Source organism: Ailuropoda melanoleuca, chromosome 10 (assembly GCF_002007445.2).
Source record: "Ailuropoda melanoleuca isolate Jingjing chromosome 10, ASM200744v2, whole genome shotgun sequence".
In the NCBI taxonomy this organism is placed as follows: Eukaryota; Metazoa; Chordata; class Mammalia; order Carnivora; family Ursidae; genus Ailuropoda; species Ailuropoda melanoleuca.
Window position 1 is genome coordinate 5,736,966 of NC_048227.1, and position 21,579 is coordinate 5,758,544.

The 21,579-nt window shown below is 43.5% G+C and overlaps 1 protein-coding gene across 2 annotated transcripts; it reads right to left on the reverse strand.

The window, feature by feature from the left end:
- Nucleotides 1-1,721: 1,721 nt before the first annotated feature.
- KPNA7 (karyopherin subunit alpha 7) lies at nucleotides 1,722-21,533 on the reverse strand. 2 transcript variants are annotated; one of them, XM_034669827.1, is made up of 10 exons: nucleotides 21,452-21,533; nucleotides 20,352-20,480; nucleotides 16,432-16,514; nucleotides 15,045-15,223; nucleotides 13,306-13,388; nucleotides 11,069-11,332; nucleotides 9,415-9,648; nucleotides 7,766-7,948; nucleotides 4,097-4,243; nucleotides 1,722-1,922 (listed from the first exon to the last, which is right to left on the reverse strand). In XM_034669827.1, the coding sequence occupies exons 1-10, from the start codon at nucleotides 21,515-21,517 to the stop codon at nucleotides 1,809-1,811; spliced, it is 1,482 nt and encodes a 493-aa protein (XP_034525718.1). In that variant the 5' UTR covers nucleotides 21,518-21,533; the 3' UTR covers nucleotides 1,722-1,808. The 2 variants fall into 2 exon arrangements, with proteins under 2 accessions (XP_034525718.1, XP_019660384.2); XM_019804825.2 differs by having other exon boundaries at nucleotides 14,955-15,223.
- Between the last annotated feature and the right edge of the window lie 46 nt (nucleotides 21,534-21,579).

The following is a 21,579-nucleotide window of genomic DNA, read 5'->3' on the forward strand; positions in this document are numbered from 1 at the left end:
TCAGATCTCAATCAGATAAAAAAAAAAGGTCTATGTGGACTCAAACTGGAAGGGAAAACACAAACATAAAAACAGTTGTGTTGATGGGACAGCTGACTGGCTCAGTCTGTAGGGCATGCAACTCTTGATCTTGGGGTCATGAGTTCAAACTCCACATTGGGCACTGAGATTACTTAAAAATAATCAATCCAGAATAGTTGTGTTGGAATGATGGGATTATTTTTTTCCATTCTTAGTTTTGTTTTTAATTTGAAAAAAACATTTATATATAACATAATAACTATTATATATACTATATACCAGTATATACAATTTGTTATATATATTACTTGTGTTTTTAACTTAAAGTTCAAACTTTTTACAGTGTCTATCTTGACAGAATGGGATTTAATAGATCTTTTGGATTTAAATAACTAGTTACAGTTTAGTTTTTCACCCCATGTGTAGCAGTTAAGATTCTTTAGTTGCAAGCAACAGAAACTAATTCTGGCTACTTAAACAAAAAGAGAATCTGTTGTAAGAGTATGGGAGAACAGGGGCACCTGGGTGGCTCAGTCAGTTGAGTGACCAGCTCTAGATTTTCGCTCACATTGTGATCTCAGGGTCGTGGGATTGAGCCCTACATCAGGCTCTGCACTCAGCAGAGTCTGTTTGTCCCTCTCCCCCTGCTCCTCCTGCTGTGCCCTCTCTCACTCTCCCTCACTCTCTAATAAATAAATGGATAAATAGAATATTAAAAAAAAAAAATAAGGAGTATGAGAGAGCAGACGGGACCAAAGGGAAGCCTTGGAGAAGCAGAAGGCAGGTAACCATTGAGAATGTCCACTCCACTGAGCGTAAGGTCCTGCCGCTGGAGTAAATGAACACTTGCCAACTATTTGTTTCTTCTGTGCTCAAACCCTGGGTCTAAGATTCAAAGTCCTTGTAGAGTGGGATTCTGCTTGGTCAGAGATGTACCAAGCTAGGATGTCTTAAGCTGATGAATGGAAGAGGTAGTTGAAAAGGAGTCTCCTGGGTCCTCTTCATTTCCATGTGGGAGACCAAAACACGGAGGATCCCCTCCCACCAACACAGCCCTCAGCAGCAAGCATAGTCACCCCAAACGTTGATGAGGATACTTTCTGGAAGATCTTATCTCCACTAAATCATAGATTTGTTCTCACCACTCAACGAGATGTTTGTGAGAACATGAATGATCTCCCAGCAGTATTTTAGATGGACTCCCACACAGCTTTTCTCCTCACTTGTCAAGGACCAGTGAAGACCTGCTTTGGGCATGACATTTTGGGGTGATGCTTCAGAGCCATGATAGAACCTGATCCATCCCTACACTTAAATAATACAAATCAATCCAATCCTCCTTAAAACATATTCCACATCCATCACAACACTGCCTAGTATCATGTTCCTAGGTCCTTCCCATCCTACTCTCACTCTCCTTTCGACCACCGTCCACATAGCTTTCCCTGAAGAATGCTCTGTATTAACAGACATTCCATGACAATGAAAAGGAAAGGGGAAAGCAATATAAGAATTGCTGGGTAAACCAAGTCTGCAAGTCGAAATTTGTCTAGATAGCTATAGACCATTCTATTCAGTTTTCAGGGTCTTCCTTTGAGATTCTTAAAGGTAACCACTAAACCACACACTCTTAGGAGATGAATTCCACATGACTTTAAGACATAAGCAGTTTAACGGCATTTTTGATAGATGGAGGTGAATGTGTCGAAAATTTTATTAACATTTGGTTAAAAACCTTTACACCTGTGCCATGCCAAGACATAGAAGGTTCTTAAAGAAGTTACCCGTTAGGGTTTGCTCCTTGGTTTAGGAATCGTGGGGCCTTGGTATGTTTTTGTTACTCGGTTTAAGAATTCATGATCTTGGTCCAGGGCTGGTAATATTGTGCCACTTTCTTCTCCCTTTAGGGAAGAAGAGACACTATTATACCTGCAGCCTTTCAGCGTGTTATTGCCGCACGGTTGACTCCTTAACATCTTCTGTGGATTAGCAATTTGCTCTAAATTGGCCTCAAGTCTCCCTCAGAGGAGAGGAGCACTGAAATATTTCTCAGGCTGGATCTTAAATGCAGTTTATGTGTGTGGTAAAACATACCTGTCATAAAATTTGCCATCTTTAACCGTTTGCTCAGTGGCATTAAGTATGTTCACATTGCTGTCCAGCTATCTGCAGAACCATCCATCTGCAGAACGTTGTCATTTCAAACTGTAACTCTGTACCCATTAAACACTAACTCCCTATTTCCTTCTCTCCCCCGGCTCCTGGCACCTATCATTCTACTGTATGCCTATCTCTGAGTTTGACTCTTCTAGGTCCCTGATGGAAGTGAAAGCACACAGTATTTGTGTTCTCGTGTCTGGCTTATTTTTAAGTGCAGTTTTGATACACAGAACAGTGCCCTCGTGGTGAGTAAGAACATAGCGTATGTAGCTGTTACTTCCAAACCAGAAGTCTTTGGCCTGGAGCCCTGGATGAGTCCTAGAGATCTGAACGTCCTTACAAGGTGTTCATAGGAGCCTTAACCCAGAAGATGCTGATTGGTGTTCTGGGTCCTCTCTGCGCTGAGAGCAGCCTCTTGGTCCCAAACCAGTATTGGCTATCTTCAGTCAGCAACACATCACCAACCTGGTCATATTTATTGTATGGCTCTGGATTTTGCTGATTCAAGTTTGATGCCTAACAGACTGGCACTCACTCTATAAACCCCCAGCCTCCTAGCCTCTTAAGAACTTTGAGTTCACCTTCTTCGTATGAAAAATATCTAATGAAAATGCAACTCAAAACCACAATGAGACACCACTTCACACCCATTAGGATGGCTATGATCAAAAAACAAACAAACAAAAAACAAAACAAAACAAAAAAAACCAGACAAGTGTTGGCAAGGGTGTTGAAAAATGGGAACCCTCATGCATTGCTGGTGAGAAAGCAAAATGGTGCATTCACCATGGAAAACAGTATAGTGGTTCCTCAAAAATTAAAAATAGAATGACCACATGACCCAACAAATCCACTTCTGTATATACACCCAAAAGAACTGAAAGCAGGAATTTGAACAGATATCTGGGCTCCCATTTTCATAGCAACATTATTCACAATAGTCAAAAGAACAGCCCAAGTGAATATCTATGATGAATGGATAAACAAAATGTCGTCTATCCACACAACGGAGTACTACCCAACCTAAAATATAGAGGAAACTCTGGCACCTGCTGCAACATGGATGACCCTTGGCAGCATTATGCTAAGTAAAATGAACTAGTCACAAAAGAACAAATACTGCAGGATTCTACTTAGAGTAGCCAAATTCACAGAGATGAGAAGTTAAATGGTGGTTGCCAGGGGGTGGGGGAGAGGGGAGCAAGGACAGGGAGTTAATGTTTAATGGGGACAGAGCTTCATTTTGCAAAGATGGGGAAGTTCTAGAGAGGATGCTGGTGATGGCTACATAGCAATGTGAAGGTACTCAAGGACTCTGAACTGTACACTCGAAAATGGTTAAAGTGGTTGTAAACTTCCGTGTTGCACATTACAATAAAAAATGGCTTAAAGAAGTGTCTAATGCTGTCTGATCATTATTCCCTGCTCCCGCAGAGAAATCAGAAGCCCTGTGTACAGTTTAACCCAAACCCCATCTCCTGGGAAGAGACAAAATGTGTTAAGTAGCAAAATGTCTTTCAAAAGCTAGGCCTGCCTTAGTTGTTTTTGTTTCTCGGTTAAAAAAAAAAATCACTTCAGCATCATATCCCCTCTCTTCCTCCATCCGTCCATCTGTCTGTCCCAATCAAAAGAAGTAAGCAGGGGAAGAAAAAAAAACAAAAACAAAATTCTAAATCAGAGGCAGCAGGACAAGCTTTTATGGGACTAGAATGGTTTCCAGGAGCCAGGAAGCTGCCACTCAAAGGCAGCCCATTCAAGAAGGATGGGGGAGAAACCCAGAGCTAAGTCATGAGAGAAACCCACCTGTCCGGTCACCCATCCCACAGGAGCAGCACAGGCACCTGCCCAGTGATCACCTGGTAAAGGTGGCGCGCCAGGACACGTGGGCACTCCTTTCCACTCTGAAGTCACTTACCTCAGAAAAATGTTTCTCAATAATGTTCAAAGCAGTCAGGGCAACCTGAGGGTTCTCATGAAGTTGCAAAGCCTCAATTTTATCAATGCCACCCATTTCTTCAATCAGAAGACACAGGTTTTCTTTCTCTGCTAGCTTTTCTGCTGCCTGTGGGCGTATAAGAAAAAGCGCGGAGACTCGGGGCCAAAGCCCTTTGGAGGTGACGCTTCACCACTGTGGAGTCAGACCAAAGGTTCCTGGGTTCCAGAATGGCAGCCACAGTTTTATTTTTCCCTAAGTAAGACTGCAGGATCAGGGACAGCTGGGTGGCTCAGTCAGTTAAGCATTCAACTCTGGATTTCAGCTCAGCTCATGATCTCAGGGTTGTGAGATCAAGCCCTGTGCTGGGCTCCATGCTGGGCGTGGAACCTGCTTAAGACTCTCTTTCTCCCTCTCCCCCTTCTCACCCCCTCTTCTCTGTCTCCCTCTCTTTAAAAAAAATTCAGGATCTTGCTCCCCTTTCAGATATTTATAATATATATATATTTAAGTTTATATTAATTGCACAAAATATAATTTTTGCAAAGTATGCTGCCCTCCATACATTGATACTACTATTTCATAGTTATCTCCCTTCTAATTAATAGAAATTGTTTAAAATACAGTCTGAAAGAATGTTCAAGTAATGCTATTTAAATGCAGGTGTTCTGGGCCTACCCTTCCTGGAAAGCCTTGAGAGGTCAAACTGAAGGGACCCTTAGTAACACCATGGCAAATAACCAAGTCCCTGGAAACAAGTAATATGAGTGGATTTAATCCAATGTGGATCGTTGGACTCATCATATAGGGCTATTCCTTCACTCAAACATTTGTACATATACCGTGGGTGAGGCCTACAAAACTAGGGATCAAGATGTGCTTTAGAAAAGGCCTTTTCGGGAGGGGATGGGGGAATGGGATAGACTGGTGATGGGTAGTAAGGAGGGCACGTATTGCATGGTGCACTGGGTGTTATACCGCAACTAATGAAGCATCAAACTTTACATCGGAATCTGGGGATGTACTGTATGGTGATTAACATAATATAATAAAATTAAATTAAAAAAAAAAATAAATAAATAAATAAAATAAAAAAAATAAAAAGAAAAGGCCTTTTCATAACTCACGTTCTCGGGGCAAGACNAAACTTTACATCGGAATCTGGGGATGAACTGTATGGTGATTAACATAATATAATAAAATAAAATTAAAAAAATAAATAAATAAATAAAAATAAAAAAAAGAAAAAGAAAAGGCCTTTTCATAACTCACGTTCTCGGGGCAAGATGGGTGAAATTGTTGCAGTACAGAAAGCAGAATATAGTAAATGATCGGTGGTTTAAGTTATAGAAGATGTACCTAAAAGGCTTGGAAAGTAACCATGTTCTTGATGAACAGTGCTATGCCAGGGTCAACCATAGGGTAATCACAGCATTCCCAAAACGAGGGGCAAGGACAAAGATTTGAAGGAATATGTGTTGCATATTAGGAGAAGAGGGAGTAATTCAGCTAAACAGCCTATTTGGGGGAAGTGAAGAAAAATAAAGAAAAGGCTGTGGTGTCAACTCCTGAAGGGCTCTGCTCTCTATTTCTCCTTTTCTAAAGATTAACTGGCTCAGTCAGTTAAGGGTCCAACTCTGGGTTTTGGCACCTCCTGTGGTTCAAATTAAACGTGATTTAGGCTGCACTGTCTACCTGATAAGAGTTTGCACTGTGTGTCTAAACCCTGACGCACTCTAGTCCTATCCCACATGTCCAAAATGAGGGGTTTTTTTGGGGGGGGTTGTTCTTGTTTTTGTTTTGTTTTTTGGCTTTGAGCAAAGAAACTGAGGCAGGACCAATGTGCTAGGTTAGCTTCAGAAAGCTGGGGCATGTGGGATGACCAAGGGCAGTCAGAGCTCTGAAGAAGGATTCTGGATGTTGACACCACAGCAAATGGCCCCAAAATCACTTCAAAGAACTTCAACTACACTCTGCCATCCTTTTGAGGCTCCCTCCTACCTCGTCCTCCTAACCTGCTATTCCAGTGCCTCTCTCTAGTCTATCAGATGTGGTTTTCACAGACTCTCCCAAGGAAAAAAAATCCCAAATGTTTAGTTCAAATGAAACAGATGAAGTTAAATTTCTACAGCCCACAAGTGTGCTTTCACAAACGTGTTATGACGTTATGTCCAACTTTGTCTACAGGTGGCCAAGTCTCTATTCTTCATCTATGTGATTTGCTCAGCCTTAGTGTCTAATTGGGTGCTGTTTCAGATCTGTTCTTGACTCGGGTCAGTTCTTTCCAAGACAGTTACATGAAAAGGATGCTTAAAGTGAGTTTTAAAAGGAGTCCCCTGGTGTTACTTTGAAATTTTTCAAACAGCTTGGTCACATATAAAAGGACCTTAACCAGATGAATATAGCCAGCCTTCAAGATGGCCTCAGATGATCCCTACCTCCTGGTATCAAACACCCTTATAATAGTTTCCTCCCGTGTTAAGTGGATTGATCTGTATAAGCAATTGGATGTTGTTGAAATGACTTCCAAGGCTAGGTCATAAAAGCCATCGGGGCTTCCACCTTGCTTTCCTAGATCACTTGTTCCAGAAGGAGACAGTTGCCATGATGTGAAGACACACAAATGGTCCTATGAAGAGGTCCGTGTAGTGAGAATAACTTTCCAGGCATGTGAGTGAGCCATCTTGAAAGCTGCTCCTCCAGCCTCCATCAAGCCTTCAGATGAGACTGCAGCCCCAGGTGACACCTTGAACCTCATGAGACCCTGAGCCAGAACCATCCAGCTAAGCTGCCCCCAGTTTCCTAACCCCAGAAACTAAGTGACATAATAAATATTTGTTATAGACCAGTAGGGAGTAATCAATTATGCACCAATATAGAACTGACACAAATGGTTTATGGACATTGGCTTTCTTTCAGAAATGAGACTTTTCTAGATCTCTAATCAAGTCTTCGTAGTCAGTTTCAAGATCTATTCCTGTTAACTTCTTGCTGCGCTTTTGAGTGTATCCTATGTTTTAGCCTTCTAAGAGAGCCAGCCATGTGGTTCACGGACTGCTTTACCCTGCTTTGAAGCTTTGATTGGTTTCTCCATCTCACTCAGAGTAAGCTGAAGTTCTCCCACACCTTATGTGATCTGGATACTCTGAGCCTGACTACCACCTTCTATCCATTCGCTCCCACTCATCCTTGAGTGCTCTTCCCCAGATATCCACAAGACTCACTCCTCTCAGGGCTCTGCGTAAATGTTCTTCCTGAGACAAGTTTCTTCTAATGACTGCATACAAGGGATTGCCATTCTTTCCCCACTCTGAGCCATCAGTGACGGCTTGGCAGATAAATTCTCAACTGTTGTGTCTTTTTCTCTCACCATTAATACATAAGCTCAATCAGAGCAAGGACATTGTTCTGTTGTATCCTGAGCATCTGAAACAATGCTGGGCGTACAGTCACTCTTTTGAAAAATGAAGATGGACATTCTTTGAAAGTCCTCTTGTTTTTGTTACCCACAGGATATGTGGCCAGGAGGAGGGGTGAAGGAGTAGAAAGAGAATCCACATGTGATTCTCTTAATCTCTCTTTAAGAACCAAATTAAGCGCCTTAAATTTGGAGACTGCTATTTAAAAACCAACCTGCTTAGAATAGCTCACCTGGAGGATAAAAGAGATAACGTCAAGGATGATGATAACAATTTTGGTGTCTTGGATGGTAAGCAGATTCACCAGTGGCTCCAGGACTCCAGAGTGGACAAGCTGGATCAACTGGTCTGTGGTGCCCCCAGTTGTGAAGTTAGCCACGGTCCAAACAGCCTCTTTCTGGACTTTAAATTCACCCTGCAGAAAGAGAACATTTACATTCTTTATAGATTCTGAGGAACTTAAATTCAGCAATGCTAACTTAGTTCAATATCTAGGTAGGCTAATGACAGCCAAGACTGTACGTGCGATTTACATAGAACACCTCGGCAACCTGCCTCTAGTTCATGAGCAGACAGCATCTTTGAGAAGCCCAGAAGCAGGCAGGCAGACTGCCATGGGGCCTTATCTAAGCTGAAGTAGACTCATTTCCTTAGGTCAGGTTATGGGGAAAAAACAGGCATTATGCTTGGAATTTTAGGTTATAGTGACCTAGGTCAACATTTCTGGTTTTTCTGTTGCAGGAAAACTGTGGACAAAAAGCTCCATAGCTACAAAGCCCGGCACACAGAAGTGATCTCAGACACTGAGCCAGCCCGGAGGTGACAGAGGAAGGCCATGAAACGTCACTCAATGTATCCCTTGCATTTATAAAAAACACATTGCCCAGAGATATGGGAGTAATTAATCATAGATCCTTCTGTCCCTGGGCAGAAGGAGTTATTCCCATTTTATGGCTGGGGAAAAACTGTGACTTCAGCTTAAAAAAACAAAAACAAAAACATATCAATAACCGAAACAACATATGGCTCCAAGCCAGTTGTAGTTCAAAAGGCAGTTTGAAATAAGATTTCTCCTTGACTCATGACTGGATGTTCTGATTAGAATGTGTACAGACTCACAGATGCACCCAGGATGGGAAGTATCTGATGGATTGGGTTGAACCCTCGGTTTGGGTGACGCACCTGGGAACCCACCATCCAGCCTGAGGGCAGGCACACCACCAGAAGTTTCTCTCTCCCATCCTACTCCACTTGCCTCCCGGCCCCGAGTAAGACTGAACTACTCCAGGCTTGTGTCACATGCAGATGATTTAAACAGAGCATTCAAAGTGACAAAAAGAAATGCTGACAGATAGTAGTTGTCCCAGGAAAGGGAAGTGGGAATCAGGAGGAAGAAGGAAGCTTTATTGTATTTCTACTTTTATATCCAGATTTTCAGTGTGTATTACCACTCTAATCAATGTGATTTTTACACTGAAAAGGCCACTTTCTTCTGTGTATATAGTATCACCATAACCTGATATGTTTTTCCTCCTGAAACAAAACCTCCCCCCCTCCTTTGGCAAGTAGTGTGGATCGCACATTCTTTTAACACTAAAGATAAGCCAATATTTACCAGCTCAAGATTTTTTCTGACTATTTGAGCTGTGGGGATCATCTTTTCGTTGAACAATGCCTGTTTAGTCTCCAAATCTTCAATGGGCTGTCCCAAATGGGATGCCTCTTCCTTTTTCCAGGGTGAGTTAGGAAACTAAGGTTTCATAGCTCTGTTGTGATCTTAATTAATTTGCTTCTTAGCCGGGATCTGAATTCCTGAAGGAGCTCAACACGGGGCCAATTGGAAAAGAGCCTTTTGTCATGGACACGGAGTGTACCACTTACATTTTTTAGCAAAGCCACCAAGGGAGGCAGCAAGCCACAAGCAATCAGCCGCTGGATGTGCTGGCAGGGCCCTGCAGCCACGTTGCTCAAGGCCCAAGCCGCCTCCTTCTGGATGGAGGACTTGGGGTGCGTCAGGAGCTGGGGCAGCACATTCAGCATGCCCGCGTCGATGGCCACCTGGGTCTGGTGATCCGTTCCCGTGACGATGTTCCCCACGGTGCGGAGGGAGGGGGTCTGGAAGAACAAGGCTACAAGTGCAACCAAGCATTGCAAAGGTACAATAACAGGAAAGGGACAATCGCACCAAGCTCTGTGCATTCCAGAATATTTGTCATGCTATGTTGATGGCGCTTGAGAAACCTGTGACTAATGATTAAATCCATGATCCCTATTAAGTCAGCACGTCCCATGGCCATTTGCATAGTTTAAAGGTACTTGCTAGCCTCTCAACAGTTCCAGCTCATGTGAGGCAGAGGTCAAGGGATGCCTTTACTAAGAAAGAACGCTGCCCTTTCCGTATCCTTACACTGGGAAAATCGCTAAATTGATTACAGGGTTTATAATGTAGTAACTACTACCAAATTTGTATTTAGCACCAGTGTCAAGTTTCTGTTGTACATTTAATTGGATCTAATGAGATTCCAATGGCACTTTTCTTTTTTTTTTTTTTTGATGTACTCACAAATTCCCTCTCAACTCTGAAGGTGCCCAGGATGGGTCTGCAACCGGGCTCAAGACAATCATCCTCTGAGGGCTGACTGTGCATTTATTTTGGTGTCTCTGCACCGGAGTGGCTGCAGCCCACGCAGACTGTCAACAGTTCTCGAGTTTTCTGAGCCTCCTTTGCTGCTATAGGCCAATCACAGCCTTGGCAGGATGGCTCCAAATGGGCCCTAGACCCCTCAGGACAAGCAGCTTCTTACAGATACTCCCTTCGTACCCTCTCTCTCCCCAGTACCATCCCCAAACTACCCTTGATGTCTGAGGAATACTGCGCTACCCTAGGCACAGACGATCACTAAGGCTGCATGAACATACAACGTCAGCCTCAGAAATCAAAAGGCCCACCCACGTCTCAAGGCACATCTTCAAAGAAGACTATTATGCAAGGGACAGTTTTCATATCATAGCAAAGTATTTGGGGTTGGGTTTTTTTTTCATTTTCACCTATACTGAAGTAGTCTAATAACAAACTGGGGAGAGGATAAGAGGGAATTTTTTTTTTATACCTGAGTAAGAAATTCAAATGTTACAATGAGCTTTATGTTAATACACACACGTGCACACACGCTCTGTATTAGCCAACTTGTTAACATCCACATGCACAGACCCCTAGAAGGAAAAGCCACAAAAGAATAGTTTACAGGGTGGAGGGATTCTTTTAATCTGGTGCTTGTCTAGATTTTCTGGTTACCAGATTAAGACAAAGTAAGTTATTGAACATCCACTAGGACTTTGGATCAAAATAGATTCAAGTCTTTGGCTAGAGAGTAGCAGAGACCAGAGAAAAGCAGATGACAAGCTTTGTTCTAGATAAAGTAGGAGACCTGATTGTGGAAGATGGGGGCTGGGAGAGGCCTTGTTCAAGAGAGTATGACTCCCACATTCTCATCTGAAGGCCCAGACAGAGATACATGGGACCAGGGATGTTTACCAAGATGTTGAGCTCTGAGCTGCTCATGAGCTGGACCAGCCTGGGCAGGACGCCCATGTTGACCACTTGGCCGATGCGCTCGTTGGAGCCGTCAGTGAGGTAGGACAGGGCCCAGCAGGTGTCGGAGAGGACCTCGCCATCTTCGTGCTGCAGGAGGTGGGACAGGATGGGCAACATCTGCCTCACAGCCTTCACGGAAGGGTAAGGGTTCTTGTTTCGGCACAGGTTGGACAAGGTCCACGTGATGTTCCGCAGAAACGTGATCTGTAACGAGGAGACTGCTTCCAGCATCGGGTGCAAAGGAGGAAAAATGCCAATGGCTTGTGTGTCCTTGCCATCCCTGATCAATATTATCGACCAGCATGAAGCCAAGCATTGGAGCTTCCGCAGAACCTGTTCTCGATAGTGATGCATGCGAGGGAGACTGAGAATGAGCTTCAGGTTTCATATTCAAATGTTGGGTGGAGGTTTCCTTGTATGCCTCAGAAATGTCCCTCCCCACCACCTTGACTCAGCTGATGACTTATGTCATTTTTCATTGACAAAGCAAAGGTCAAGCAGGAGTTACTTGTTCTGCCCATTGGCCAGTCAACCTAACAACATGTGGTAACCACATTCCTGATCTTTGTTGGAGGGTCAGTCCTCCTACCCTGCATCTGGATCCTATTTTTGCCTCTGAAGATTCTATCCGCACAATCACCTCTCTCCCCTGATCCCTCCCACACTCTGGGACCCTCCACCTCTTTAGCCATCATCCTGCTTCTATTTTTCCAGAGTCCGGCCTCAAGGATGCTTCTCTATTCACTGTCCACCTTGCAGCTCCCCATTTGTTCTTCTACCCCTTCTGGTCTGATTTCTGCCCCTACTTCTTTGCATTGAGTGATCAAATCGGCTTCTTCCAAGCCACCAAATCCAACAGCTGCTTTTTTAGTCCTAAAGTTACTGTCCCTCTCAGCTGTCTTTAGTACCCTCTGGAAAAAGCTCTTCTTGGCACCTATGACACCAAACCTGCATTTCTCTTGCCAAATGGGCTGTTTCTTCTCAGTCTTGGGCAGACTCTGCCTGTCAGAGCCCTCGAGACTTGGTCCCATGTCAGAGCCCTCGAGACTTGGTCCCAGGCTCTGCTGCTCTAGGTCAGGGGTTGGCAAACTTCTTCTGCAGAAGGCCAGAGAGGAAACACTTCCAGCTTTATGGGCCATAGGGTCTCTGTTGCAACTAGTCCTCTGTGCCCTTGTAACATTACAAAAGCCACAGACAGCAAGAGTATAAATAAATGGCGATGGCTGTGCTCCAATAAAACTTTATTTACAAAAGCAAGCAGCTGGCCCCTGCTCTAGTTGAGCTTGCCCAGCTGGATGACGGATGCACGCACAATCATCTGGACCTGCATTATCCATCCACCTGACGTTGCTGCGATGGTGCCTCTCACTCGCTTTAACTTAATATATACAACTAATGCCCGGATTCCTTCTTCCCTCCGTCTTCCCCATTGCTCTAGGCGGTCAGTCATCTAAACAACATAACCTGGAACCCGAGGGCATTCTTGCTTCTTCCTATCCCCCATGTCCAGCATGGCAGCATCCCAGCTCTCTCTGCTCTCACTTTATAAGCAGCCAGAAGGGTCTTCCTAAAAGATCAGATCACTTCACTTCCTACTTCCCTCTGCCAACAGGTGTGTGTCTAAATCCTTCACCCTACTTGTCATCTTGCTCTGCTCTCTCCTTGCAAATTCCCTGGTCATACCAGCCTCTTACTGGTACCCCCATGTCAGGTTATCTGCCACCTTGAGGGATGGGTATTCCCTGGACTTTTAGAAACTACCTTCCCTTCATTTTTGTTTGAGGCAAATCTAGAACCAACATTTATCCAAGGGGGTCCCCTATTGTTGCCACATCAGTCAACTTTGACTCTAAGCTTCGAACCTAGACCCAGTACCTAGGAACAGAACTGGTGACCCATTAAATCTCTCTGTGCCGCTTGAATGGAGACCTTAGTCCTCTACTTTTATAAGATTGTAAGCTTAGAAAATAGTGCTGAAGAAAAATGAGCACTATTGGCCCTTGGGGACAAATTTGGATCCATCTCTGCCCAATGTGATATTCAGTCCTAGGCCTTGCTTATAATTGCTGTCCTAAGGGGCAAGGCGGCAACCGTATGACCTAACATTGACTTGAAAGTACTCCCCCAATTTCAGAAACTTGTTAGCTAGCTAGTTTTTCTACTTCAAAGACACTTACTGGTATGGTTGATGAAACGAGGGCCAGTAGATGTGGAATGGCATTGCTTGAGATAACGAGGTCTCTGAATTCTGGGCCATCACCTACAAAGACATAAAAATGTGATATTCGGGGGCACCTGGTGGCTCAGTCAGCTAAGTGTCTGCCTTTAGGTCAGGTCATGATCCTGGAGTCCCGGGATAGAGCCCCGCATTGGGCTCCCAGCTCAACAGGGAGTCTGCTTCTCCCTCTGCCTTTCACCCTGTTCATGCTCTCTCACTCTCTTGCTCTCAAATAAATAAAATCTTAAAAAAAAAAAAAGACTGTGACATTTGAACAGGAAGCAAGAGAATCCTGGGCTAAGTAACTAATTTTTTAAAACCCTGTGCAAAGGCTGAGAAGTCAAAAACACCTTCCTGGGTTGGATAAGTACATAGTACAGCCATGAACTAGATCCTGGGTCTCCATCCTGTCGGTTGGGTAGATAGGCCAAACGTGAAAAGCAGACATCACACAGCAGCAACCATATAAGCAGTCTATGGACACATAAAGGAGCCAGCCAATGGGCCCAGGAAGTGCCCTCGGGACTCTAAATGCTGGTGGCACTTCGCGACACGGTTCTCAGGAAGATGAAGTCGATTGCAGGCCAAATTGTCTTCCCATGAGACTCTGGCATGGGGTGGGAACTTCCAAATTCAACTCAGAACCTAATCTGGGAGATGGGTCGATGCTAGCTGTCTGCTTCTCAGGCGAGAATATCGATTTGAGACCTTAGAAGTCTCCATTTATAATTCTTCAACCACAAAGGCCTAGGTTACTTTTTATACCACAATTTTGCCTGTGCCTTACTGAACCAAGCAAAACGAGGGACAAAGTCTCTGTAATAGGTGCTTCCTTTCTGCAAGCATTTAACAAGCAGACTTATTTTATATTCTGTGTTTGCTAATCCCAATATCTGAAGTCCTTGGAGGTCTAATCATACTGTTTGTTTCTGCTGACTCAGTCGTGGTGGGTTGTTGATTCTCTGAACTTGAAACTGCTAATATTTGGCTGATCTTAATTTGTCAAAATCCTGAGGGGCCCAATTGAGTTCATATCCCCCCAAGAGCATTATATTTATATTCAGCCAGGAATCCTGGGGCTTCCAACCCTGCAGCACTAACTCCTCATTTTACGCTTTCCTGGACCGTGCAGGGAATACAGCATCAAGCCCCAAATTCACGAAGCCATTTTAGGACTGCCCTTATAGGGGGGTCTTTTACCCCATGCCAAGCAAACACTTTTCTGGTATGTTCCCTTGGCAACTTTCACTGAAGGTAGAATTCTTTCAGGGTCCTGGGTATGCATGAGTCTGTCCTAAATACCGCACAGGTCAAAGACTTGTCCTTTGTTCCTGAAGCCATTAAGGCCTGAGGCCGTGGACCCCAGTATTGACAGATGTCACCAGGAAGCCTGTAGCTGCAGTACACATGGCATCATCTGGTCGCCATTTTAATTTCTGGCCTCTGAACTTGACTCTGGATTTGGGAAGAGCCTGGCATACTCTTACCAGCATTTCTAGATATTCATACTGAGAATATTGAATCTTAAGCTACCCAAAGAACTCCCATAGCATGCCAGACGCCTGGCCCACTGGTTTCCTACCCCCCCCCAAGAGGGGAGAGTCTCACCTGCTATATTACCAAGGGCCCACACTGCCTGTTCACACACAGTCATGTGGGGGGAAGACAGGAGCTCAACCAAAGGTTGGATGGCCCCACCTTCCACAACAGCCTGAGTCTGCTCCGAAGTCCCAGAAGCAATGTTGGTCAGAGCCCAGGCTGCCTCGAACTGCAAGCAGGGGTGAGGCGACAACTTCAGGAACTCCACCAGCCTGGGAATGAGCCCTGCTTCAACGATCAGTTTTAGAGGAGGGTTCCTTTCCTGGGACAGCATTTTCCTTGCAGTGAAAGAGGAAAAAAAATAAATAAACAAGCCATGTGAGGCTAAAATTAAGAACTTCCTTTATAAATGTTCTTGGCATTCCTTGTATCAAATGAGACTAACATCTGGGCCAGAGCTACTTCATATCCTAAAGTCCAGCCTATGGCACTTTGCAATGACAAAGCAACGTTCTTCCCTTTTAGGTATTATCTATGAGCTGAGATTCCTGTAGAGGCCAATTTAAATTAAGCAATTCATCTCTGACAACACTTGCATATCTTAAGTTGTTCTCAAGGACGGTGTAGAGGAACGATTTAGTCTCGCTTTTGAATGGACTCGCCTCTTCTTATATTGTGTGGGCATTTTGCCACTGCCACGAAACCAAAAAACCAAAAAGGCCACTGGAGCTCATTTCTAGCTAGGAACCTACAAACTTTAGAAGTCTGTTAGAATGGCAAAAATTGACAAGGCAAGAAACAACAATTGCTGGAGAGGATGTGGAGAAAGGGGATCCCTCCTACATTGTTGGTGGGAATGCAAGTTGGTACAGCCACTCTGGAAAACAGTGTGGAGGTCCCTTAAAAAGTTAAAAATTGAGCTACCCTATGACCCAGCCATTGCACTACTGGGTATTTACCCCAAAGATACAGACATAGTGAAGAGAAGGGCCATATGCACCCCAATGTTCATAGCAGCGTTGTCCACAATAGCCAAATCGTGGAAGGAACCGAGATGCCCTTCAACAGATGACTGGATTAAGAAGTTGTGGTCCATATATACAATGGAATATTACTCAGCTATCAGAAAGAACGAGTTCTCAACATTTGCTGCAACACGGATGGCACTGGAGGAGATAATGCTAAGTGAAATAAGTCAAGCAGAGAAAGACAATTATCACATGATTTCTCTCATCTATGGAACGTAAGAACTAGGAAGATCGGTAGGGGAAGAAAGGGATAAAGAAAGGGGGGATAATCAGAAGGGGGAATGAAGCGTGAGAGACTATGGACTGAGAAACAAACTGAGGGCTTCAGAGGGGAGGGGGGTGGGGGAATGGGATAGACTGGTGATGGGTAGTAAGAAGGGCATGTATTGCATGGTACACTGGGTGTTATACGCAACTAATGAATCATCGAACTTTACATCAGAAACCAGGGATGTACTGTATGGTGACTAACATAATAAAAAAACATAAAAAAAAAAAAGAAGTCTGTTTGTTGGTACCTGGCTGCCTGGGTGGCCTGGAAACATAGGTCTGGATCTGAAGCATTCACACCATTGATTATTTCTTGCAGGCTGAGGCTGACCTGCAAGGAGACACACATTCAGGTCAGAGTCTCTGCCCACAGGAACCACAAAGGTCATCTAGTCCAGCCATCTATCTGATTAGAACAGGCTGGCTTGAACAGTATGTCCCAATCTGCACATTGGTCTATATTAGGGGAGAACACTTGCTGGTCTTATAGGTCTCATGGATCCGTGGGACACTCTCCATGCTCTGAGAAAGGGGTAATTCCTATCATCACTTGGATCCCCAGGACCTTTTCATCCTCGGCAGTAAGAACGTGTTAGTGATGATCAGTAAAAATGGCAGAGTAGGGACCTCCAAAAATTCTCTCCTCTGTAAAAACAAGAAAACCAACACAAGTAGATCAACCTTCCGAACTCTAGAAATTGATGGAAGGCTTGTAGCAATTTGATTTATTTGAGCCAATATTCAAGAAAAACAGCTAATCTCAGGAAGAAGAATTCTGGGAAACAAAATGCATTAACATATGAACAGGATTATACATCGTAACCAACTGGGATTTAATTCAGGAAGGCAAGGGCAGTTCAGCATATGAACACCGGTATAGTAGGTCATATTAATAGGATATAGGGGGAAAAGCACACAATCATCTCAGTAAATGCAGGATAAGCATTTGACAAAATTCAGGCAAACTTCCATGATAATAAACATTCAGCAAGTTCGAAATAAAGGGCAACTTCCTCAACCTGATAAAGCCATCGAATAAAACCCCACACAGTTAGCACCATACTTAACAGTAAAAGATGGAAAGTTTTCCGCCTAAGATCAGGAACAAGACAAGGATGTCCATTCTTGTTGCTTTTCTTCAACATCATATTGGAAACTATACAGAGCAATTAGGTAAGAAAAAAAAAGTCATCCAGATTGGAAAAAAGATAAAATTATTGCTATTTGCAGAATTCAAGAACTTGTATATGGAAGATCCTAAGGAATTCCCCCCACACATGAAAATAGAGGTTCAGCTATAGGCTTCAGGATTAACATAAAAAATCGCTTGAATTTCTATATACTAGCAATGAACAATCCAAAATTGAAATTAAGAAAATAATTTTATTTTCAATGACATCAAAAAGAAAAAAATACTTGGTAACAAATTTAACAAAAGAAGTACATGACTTATACGCTGAAGCTATGAAAAAAGTTAGAGAGGATCTAATAAATTTAAAAATACCCATGATCACGAATTAGAAGACTTAAAGTTGTCAAGACGGCAATACCCTATTAAATTGATCTTATTAGATACAGTGTAATCTCCATTAAAACCCGAGCTGTCTTTATAGAAGAAATTGGCAAGTTGGTTGTAAAATTCATATGGAAATTCAAGAGATCCCAAATAGCCAAAATAATCTTAAAAAAGAAGAACTAAGTTGGAAGACACTTCCCAATTTCAAAACCTACAACAAAACTACAGCAATCAAGTCTGTGTTGTGCTGACATAGGATAAACATATTGATCAATGGAAGAGAATCCAAGGTCCACAAATAAACTCTCACATTTATGGTCAATTGATGTTAGACAAGGGCTTTAATACCACTCAATGGCGGAAAGGATGGCCTTATGATGCTGGGACAACAAGGTATCCACATGCAGGACAATGAAGTTGGGCCCCTACTTACACCACTTACAGAAATTTACTCCAAGTGGATCAAAGGTCTGAATGTAAGAGCTAAAACCATAAAACTCTTAGAAGGAAACTTAGACATAAATCTTTGTGACCTTGCCTTCTTAAATATGATATTTAAAGCACAAGTAACCAAAGAAAAAAGTAGACGAATTGAGAAGTTTCAAAATTTAAAACTTCTGTGCCTCAAGGATTCTAGTAAGAAAGTAAAAAGACAATCCACAGAATAAGAGGAAATTTTGCAAATCATGTATCTGGTAAGGGCTAGTCTCCAGAATAGACAATATAAAGAACTCTTACAACTGAACAATAGAAGGACAAAGGGTTTGAATAGACATTTCTCTAAAAGATCTGCAAATAGCCAATAAGTGCATCAAAAATGATCATCATCCGTTGTTAAGAAAACCTATCAAGAGGCGCCTGGGTGGCACAGCGGTTAAGCATCTGCCTTTGGCTCAGGGCGTGATCCTGGCGTTATGGGATCAAGCCCCACATCAGGCTCCTCCGCTATGAGCCTGCTTCTTCCTCTCCCACTCCCCCTGCTTGTGTTCCCTCTCTCGCTGGCTGTCTCTGTCGAATAAATAATAAAATCTTTAAAAAAAATTTTAAAAAAAGAAAGAAAGAAAGAAAGAAAGCCTATGAAAATTGTAACAATATGATCTTTTGTACCCACTAGGTGGCTACAACCCAAAAATGGACAAGTGTTGATAAGAATGTCAGAATGTACAATGATACAGCTCCTTTGAAAAATAGTTTGGCTACCTATTTGTTTCCTATTGTTACTGTAAAAATCACCACAAATTGAGTGGCTTCAAACAACACATTCTCTTATAGTTCTGGAGTTCAGAAATTTATGATCAGCTTCACTGGACTAAAGGCAGGGCTGGCTCCTGCTGGAGGCTCAGGGAAGAATCTATCTCCTTCCCTTGTTCAGCTTCTAGTGGGGCCACCTGTGTTCCTTGGCTTGTGACCCCCTCCCTCCATCTTCAAAGCACCACATGCTAATCTCTGCTTCTGTGGTCCTATCATCTGCTCTAACTTGTCCTTCATCCTTATTATAAGGACCGATGTGATTACACTGGACCCATCAGGCTAATCCAGAATAATCTCTGCATCTCAAGATTCTTAACTTAATCATGCCTACCAAGTCCCCTTTGTCATACAAGGTAACATTTACAGGCTCTGGGGATTGGGAGATGGAGATATTTGGGCAAGGGGTGGGGTCATTATTCAGTTTACCACAAACAGTTCTTTAAAGAGTTAGGATGATCATAGGACCCAGCACTTCTACTCCTAGGTATACTCAAGAGAATTGAAAACATGTCCACACAAATACTTGGGCACAAAATAGCATTATTCATAATAGCCAGAAAGTGGAAACACAAGTGTCCACCGACTAATGAATGGATAAACAAAACGTGGTATATCCATACGACAAAGTATTAATCAGCTATAAAAGGAATGAAGTACCAACGCGTGCTCCAACATGGATGAAACTTGAAAACATTATACAGAATGAAAAGAGCCATGCATGGCATCTTAGAGAATGCTTTCAGCCATTTTTTTTGATGACCACTACTGCGTCATTGGATCCACTTGTCCAGATTGAACTCCTGTCTGCCCCATCCCAGCAGGTGCAATGATGCATGTGGATGTTAGCTAAGGTGGGATATAGACGGCAGCAGATCATAAAACACATGTAGATGCGAGGCTATTGGAGTCTAAGAGAAATTCCCCCATCAGGGCATTCCAGAAAGGATTTGCAAAAACAGTGTTGGCCTACAAGTCAACCCAGAGCTTACACTGAGCAAGGTTGGGATGGATGGGGAAGAGAAGATAGAGGACAGCATTCAGGTCCTAGGCAAGACTTCATATGTTGAGTGACCAGATGCTTCTAACTGAGCGAGAACCTTCGTAACCCCTCGTTTCCTATTTCTGACCAAGTGGTGGCCAGTGAATTTCCATTAGAAGCAGTACTTTGTGCACCCCACCCCACTCAGAACATAGATCCCAAACTCACAGGCACAAACCTAACGGCCTTTAGCTTTCTGAAACCACCAGCTCCGCTCTAACCATGATCTCTCCACCCCTCTCCTCAAAGACCCCCAATTAGAGCTGGCAAGTTCTGAATCTCTTAAACATTTTCAAGCCAGAAAAGCTTGCTAAGGATGTATTTCACACACAACTGTCCTGAATCCCACATTCCCCATGTACCCCTTTGGTAAGTTGTCCAGAAGCTGGGTCAGGGGAGAAATTGGTGATATTTCTTCTCTTTAAGGCCTGCTCATCTTTCTTGGCCTTCCGGAGCTCCAGGCTGACTGCCATCCGCTGTTGCCGCCTCATCTAGGGGGAAAAGAAAGAATTGGAGCCCTTAGAGCAGGGAAGTCAGGTTTTCACCACATTTAGCTTTTAGAACATGCTTCAAAGTGTCAGATTCCACTTCTACAGATGCAACAGGCGGGAAAAGTTAAGATCACACAGTAAATAGTCTCAGCATGGTTTACGTCTTCTGCTTTCCCTACTATACCACATCCACAGAAATAGTCAACCTTCTTCCCAAAGTGAAGGAAGCCTATCTACAGTCTTGGCAGGCCAGGACTCTCTCAGCTATAGAGCCATCAGAGCAAAGCATCCCATTGCCCAAGTCTGAGCCCATCTTCCTCAGTGCTGATTAGTCCCTGAAGAACAGGCCTGGGCCTCCCAACGGTGGGGGATCCAGGTGGTGCTGGGGACTCTGAAGTCTATGAAGACATGCCCCACATGACCCTGACCATTAGGGATCAGTCTACAGGTCATTCAAGACTAGATCCTGTCCTAGGAGTTTTACTTGGATGCCAAACTGAGGGAGATTAAAATTAAAAACAAAACAAAATATACCCTTTTTTCTTGAATCAGAAGAAACTCATACTTTATTAGCATCGAGAATCCTGGGGGAAATGACCTATTCTTTAGATTAGAGCTCTATTTTGCTGTATCTGCTTGGTCACCCCCAATGTCCTGATCCTCCATTCCATTTTTTTTTTTTTTTTTGGAGAAGGAGAGCACGCACGCATGAACATGCATGTGCGTGAGCAGGGGAACAGCAGAAGGAGAGGGAGAGACAGAATCTTAAGCAGGTTCCACCACCAGTGCAGAGCCACCAGGGCTCACTCTCACCACCCTGAGATCATGACCTGAGCCGAAATCAAGAGTTGGACGCTAAACCAACTGCACCACACAGGCACCCCTGCTCCACTCCATTTTTGATGCATTTCAACCCTGAGATTTTCACTGCACTGCTCCTCCATAGAGTGAAGCAGTGGCTGGGTACTCACAGATGCATCTTTGCCTCGGTACTTAAATTTTCTCATCCTCTCTTCTGGAGCATCTAAAGTCGGCATATTGACTGGAAGCAGTACCACCTGCAGGTAAAACAGTTGCCAGGGGATTGTCAGTGCCCAGG

Excerpts from the sequence above, each read along its gene's own strand:
- KPNA7 (XM_019804825.2), bottom strand. The coding sequence starts at position 21,517 with ATGCCGACTTTAGATGCTCCAGAAGAGAGGATGAGAAAATTTAAGTAC. Across the intron at positions 11,333-13,305 it reads TCGTTTCATCAACCATACCA|ATCACGTTTCTGCGGAACAT; the intron begins GTAAGTGTCTTT and ends TCCTCGTTACAG. Across the intron at positions 7,949-9,414 it reads TGGTGGCTTTGCTAAAAAAT|GGTGAATTTAAAGTCCAGAA; the intron begins GTAAGTGGTACA and ends CTCTTTCTGCAG.